The following is a 6000-nucleotide window of genomic DNA, read 5'->3' on the forward strand; positions in this document are numbered from 1 at the left end:
GCAGAGGCAAGACTATCTTGGCAGTCCTTAGCTCCCAGCAATGTATACATTTTTTCAGCTACTAAGCCACTGACTTGAATCTTAAAAATTATTTACATTGGTTTCTTTGGCTAACTTTGGCCGGGCATGGTGGCTCACGTCTGTAATCCCAGCACTTTGGGAGGCCAAGGCAGGTGGATCACCTGAGGTTGGGAGTTCAAGATCATCTTTGGCTAACTTCATTAATCTTGAGCAATACCTGAGATACTACACAAGGTCAGGCAGCCTCAGAATCATCGTTAAGGACCTTGGGGGAGAAGTCAAAGACTGAGGACCCAAGTGCAGGAAGTGAGGGGTGATGATGGTGGTGTTTAGATTTTAAGCGAGTCCTGCCTTTCTTACAAATCTTGGTTGGTTTTAAGATATTGTTTTTCATGGTTGATAATACAGGTAACCATTATGAGTCATTTTTGTTACTAAACATCGTTTTTTCAAATCCTTACTTGGGTCCTGATTGAAACAGAAAGCAGAGCTGTGAGAGCGTTGTTCCAGCACTCAATGTAAAAGGGCAAGTTTGGATCCAGAAATGGCTTAAGAGTCCAATGGACTTTCATCTACTCACACGCAGCTCTATCTCTGGTCATGACCTCATCAGTACAAGTCATTTTGCGAAATGATTTGGGAAGTTTATTGTCTTCTCCATTAAAAAATACACATACACGCACAGATCCATATCTATAATCTTCTATGGTTTAATAGTGATGAGTGTTGCTGGTAACTCTCTTGAGCATTTAGTTAATTCTCCTCTCTCTACTGTGGCTTTGGTCATTTTGTAGTTTACTACCAAAGCAGCAAAGAGAAAAAGGAAAAAAAACGTACCTCTGAAGTGTAACTTTACTCGCTATATATGATAAATGCATAATGGCATCAATTAATCTCTAAGTGTTTATTCTACGAGTAAGGCATTGTGATTGGCCAGAGAAGACCACAGCGAGATAGTCTAGGTGAGGGTACTTTATATACTCATTACATACTAGCTGCTGTTGTTACATAATGGCAGTCTAGAAGTTCCTTAATACAAAAATATAGCTGAGGAATCAGACTGAGATAATGAAAAGAAAGCTACATAAATGTTAAATAAGTGTTCTATGAGTGTCAAGAGTAATAAGCACGATGTTCCCAGAGAAGAAAGAGGCAGTTTGCTGGACAGTGTCTGGGAAAGCTGCTCTGACAGGATATAATCTCAACCAAAGGGGCTGAAGAAGTGCTTAGATCAAAATAAAATGCTAGGCACATGTGGGTTTTGGGAAACCAGCCTGCTGAGAGATGGTGTATAACTGAACTATGGGGCCACTCAGTACACAGCTAGACCTGTGCAGGGGCACCCCGGCCCTTCAGGTTGTTTCAAACTAGCTCCAGGGCGCTGGTCTGCAGTGGCCGCTCGGCTCTATTCTGACCTGATGCAGGTCCAGTGAAACTGAATCAACAATTGGTTATTGGGCATCTGCTAACCCTAGGCAGTAATTCCTGAAAGATCAAGTCGGTGGTACAGGACTCAACTTTCTGGCCATAATTGATTTTCAAACAGGCCCTGTGATAGCCCCAGAATTGGATCAGTCTCTAAAAACAAAATAATAATGGTGACATGAATTGAGTACCTATGCTATGGCAGGTACTGTGCTGGGGACTGACCCTGTCTTGAGGCTTACGGCCCAGAAGGATGTTATCCCCATCTCATGACACTGAAACTGAATCTTAAAAAAGGGTAAATGACATAGCCAAGGTTATAAAACTCATATATAATAAACCTGAGATTTGTACCCAGCACCTCTCTGGCTTTATTCATTTAATAAATATTGACTGTGCCTGGAACTCTGCACATTTCACAACATCAGGATTAGTAGTAGACAATCACAGAGAGGCTGAAAAGGTCAATTCAACTTAAAATGAAAGCAAAATCCTTCAAAAGCATAACTGGTAATGTAAAGGCTGAATCTCAGCCCATATTCCTTTTGCAGGCCCTCAGAACTGTCCTCAGGTCCCTAGAGCTGGACAGACTCTTTATGGTCATTTTCCAAAGCCCTCTTCTACACTGTGGAGGTCCAGAATCAGAAGAGCAACGTGCCTGGCCACCACTGCAGAGACAGGCTAGAAGCCAGCCCCTTGTGGCCCATGCCGTGCGCCCCAGGTGGGCGCCCTTCCCTTCCTGGAAGCACTAACAACTCTCTACACCTGGGGCTACATAGCCACTGCTGGGATTACTCAGCTTTCTGCCCCAGCTGCTGCCTTTGTCACCATTAAGACCTCCACCAAAGGCAGAGTAGGGGAAAGGTTTTAAAAAAATAAAGTCATTCATTGTAGAAGTCTCCTTCTCTCAGGCCTTCCACAATACTTCTCCCTAGACCTTGGAGAAGAGGCAACTGCAACTAGAGGCTCTATCTACAGACAGAGCTCTTCCTGCTAGGGGTGGAGGGGAGGTGGCTACAGATCCAAGGAAAATTCCATTTTCTTTCTTGGTTGGTGACACTGACCATTCAAGACTCCTAATCCTGCCCTGTTTTCTAATTCTGGTAAAGTTTCCTAGTGTCACCAGTAAGAGAAACCACTTTGTTTCATAAGTGGATTCTTGAAGCTTGATGCTTTTACCAGAACTAGAAGGGATCAGGGTAAAGTATAGGGTAGTAAAAGGGAAGAAAGGGTGACAAAAGCAATCTGGGAAGTATGGAGCCCAGAGAGACTCAGAGGACTAGGGCATGAGAGAACAGGGAGAAGAGAAAGTACTAAAAGCCAAAGTGCAGCCTCAGAGTTCTAAGAAGATGGGGATTATCTGCACCATAGACTAGGAAACCTGGCTTTCTTGCTGTACAGTCTCTTAACTGGTTGCCTTGTGAAAAATCCTCAAATCATTCTGCCTTTTCTGGTGAAATGGGAGTAGACAAGGATTTATAAAATGCTCTATTATAGGCAGGTCGAAGGTGTTTTAACAATCCATAGAATGAATGGCCTCTGAGTCTGTAAAGGCATATTTTTTTTAAAAAAAAACAGTAGCCAAATGTTTTCCTGTAAATGAAAAAACCAAAACCCCGAGAGAAACAAATTAACTTGAAGGTGTTTTCCAAGCCTAAAAGTAACCAAAGCCCCATAGGTTTGCTGAAGGAGACCGTCAAAACTCTAAACTGGTTTAGGTGAAATCCTCTCCAGGCATAGGTATCTCAGTGGAGGTCAGTTTCAGGCTGAGCTTTTTATGAAATCCAGCCTAGAAAAGTAAGAGATGAAATGGAGCAAGGGAACTGGAACTTCCACAACTTTCTTTGCAGTGGAAGGTGACTCTCTTGACTTCTAGCGTGGATTCCTTCCAGTCCCGTCCTCTTCCCCTTATAATACTCAATTTAATGTGCTGAACTCCTCCTTCTGAATCTAGTGCAAAGTACAGTGGTGGACCCTCAGGGGATACCTGGATGGGGAGAGGCAGGGCGTGCATACAGGGCCAAGAATCCTTCGTTCCTGGGATTATAAGCACGGGAAGTACAGCATCGCAAGCTTCCTGCCGCTACTGGGTATGGTGGTGCAAGGCACAGTCCCATCAGTGTCGATGTGAATGGAGTTGTGAAGTGCACAACTTGTCCAGCCCCTACGCCGAGGCCAGGCCGTTGTTCATGCAGTTGCCTAGTTCTGCTCCTTTGGCTACAAACTCAAAGCTGCCTGGCCAAGAGCCCTTTCACTCACTGTCCCTCTTTCTTCAACTTCTGTTATCCAAGACCCTCTATAGAATCATAGTGAGGGGGAGAGGAGTGCAGCTTCCCATCCGGAAGGCGATATGTTTCCCTGACCCACGGATCTGGAAACTTCCGTGGGGCAGGGGCGACCGAGGGGTGCCACCTCTGCGGGCTCCCTGCAAGCTCCCTCGGCCGTTCTGGGCAGGGCCGGGAGGGGCCACCAGGTGGCGCAGCCGGAGCCCAGCGCCCCAGCAGGTGCGGGCAGCGTGGAAAGTCCGCGAGTGGGAGTCCCGATGCCGGGCGGGGAGATGTGGGGGAGGAGGTTGGCGGGTGGGCGCAGGCTCCGCGAAGAGCTTCGGCCCTAGCAGATCTCACCGGACGAGCTCTGGCCTCGCGGCCGCCCCTCTACCGCCCCTCTACCGCCCCTCAGCCCCAGCTCCCTCCCCGAAACCCCGGGCGCAGCGCGCCGGGCGTTCTGGACACGTCCGCCCGTCGCGCTGGTGTCCCGGGACTCCGGCCGACCCCGGCCCCCCTCCGCCCTCAACTTCCCTCGGGGTGTTGGGGCGACGGGCAGGGGCCTCTTTCCCAAGAAAGGACACAGGCGCTCCCGAGGGCCACGGCCGCCTCTACTCACCGCGGAGCCTCTCTCGCCTTGCCCAGGGTGCCCATGGCCGCGGCCCGCGCTCCCGGTGCCGGCTCACCTAGCGCGGCCGGGCACGGCGCATCGCCCCCGCCGCCACCGCCGCCGCCTGCCGGCTCTCTCCCCCCGGGCCTAGTAGCCCCGGCGCCCGCCCGCCCTCGAGCCCGGCGAGCCCGACCGAGGTGCACCGCAGGCACAAACTTTATGCGAGCGCGCCCCCTCTGCCTCGCGCGCGCGCTCACACCCGCCTGGCAACCACCTGACACGCTGATGCTGGCGGCTGCAGGAAACGTGCGGCGCCCCGCCGCTCTTCCCCAAAACCTGCCCCCTTTCCGCGGGTGCCCAGGCCTGCGCCTCGCGCGGTTCTCTCACCCCTGCCCGCCTTCGACCTCTCTTGGCCAAAGGGTTAAGTCTCAGGGGAGTTGGAGAGGAGCGGGCTCCCGGCTACCACGCCCGCGCCTTGCAGGGCACCTGTGCCCGTCGACCTCCACCTGAGCTCGGGAAACGGGCTGCGCCTAGCGGCTCCCATGGGACCCCCTTTCCCGCAGCCGACCCGCAGCCTCCACGCCGCTGCCTGCGGCCGCTGCTCGGAGCACTGCAGTGAGGACGCCTTGTCCCCTCCAGGGCCTCTCCTGTATATATCAGAGCGCGGAGTCCGGCAGGGGAAAGGAACGGAAAGACAGTTGTGAAGTTGCCTTAACCTGCGCACTGGGGTCTCTAGGTAGCCGTCTGCAGGACTGGGCCGTAGACATGTGCCCTGTGCCCTGCGCCCTGCGCCCTGCGCCCTGCGCCCTGGACGAGGGCTGCCCGTGTGGAGGGAGGTGCGCTCCACAGGCGCGATCCCTATCTGGCCCAGAAGCGGCCGCCTGCCGTCGGTGGGTGTAGGAGACGTGGGGACAACTTTCATACAACGTCAGTGCGCACAGAAGACCTGGCCAAGAGGGGCGGCCCACCTGCCGCTTGTCCAGGTGATAGTGCTGATAATCTCAATAGCTAATGATTGAGTGCGGTTGTGCTAAGTGCTTTCTATACATTACCTCATTTAATCCACCCTCCCCGATACAAAGAGACCACTGTTGTAAAGATGAGAAAATGAAGGTTTAGAGAATACTATGCCTTAGATCATACAACTAATAAACAGCAGAGAGACCTCTGACTTGGACTGAGGTCTGTCTGACTCCCTGTAATCACTGCTGGACTGCCCTAATAACACACTCATTATCACCGCCACAGACCATAACTGTAGCCACAGTCATAGTTGTCTTCCTGGCCATAGTGTTCTGGACTTTAAAGCCTTCCTCTGTTTCATTTATATATTTCCTTATATTTATATGCTACCTTGTCCTTAAAACAGAATTCGAGACAGCTTACAAGAGCACATAACCTACAAAAAGAAGTGTGTGAAATGAAAAATGAGGCACACAAGATGGAGCCAAAAATGAACATCATTTGAAATAAACGCATCTCATAGAGTCAAATACCCTTGCTACAGGTGGGACCAAAATTTGTCTCCTGCATTTCTAGCAGTCAAGTTTAAAGAGAGGCCTTGTCTAAAGTTCAATTCCTATCACATGCAAGACCAAAAACAAAATTGCTCAAGAGAAGATCCCCCTTTCTTGATACTGAGACCAGCAAGAAATTTCTCCAGAGAATCCTCATGAACAC

The 6000-nt window shown here is 50.5% G+C and overlaps 1 protein-coding gene across 1 annotated transcript in view; it reads right to left on the bottom strand.

Annotated features, from left to right (window-relative positions):
* RASGRP1 (RAS guanyl releasing protein 1) overlaps positions 1-4550 on the bottom strand; it is a 75397-nt gene extending 70847 nt beyond the window's left edge. Inside the window, exon 1 of the mRNA XM_008969803.5 lies at positions 4330-4550. Coding sequence (XP_008968051.4) covers positions 4330-4364 — 35 coding nt within the window. The 5' untranslated portion in view covers positions 4365-4550. The remainder of the gene's footprint in view (positions 1-4329) is intronic.
* Positions 4551-6000: the final 1450 nt, after the last annotated feature.

This window comes from Pan paniscus, chromosome 16 (assembly GCF_029289425.2).
Source record: "Pan paniscus chromosome 16, NHGRI_mPanPan1-v2.0_pri, whole genome shotgun sequence".
In the NCBI taxonomy this organism is placed as follows: Eukaryota; Metazoa; Chordata; class Mammalia; order Primates; family Hominidae; genus Pan; species Pan paniscus.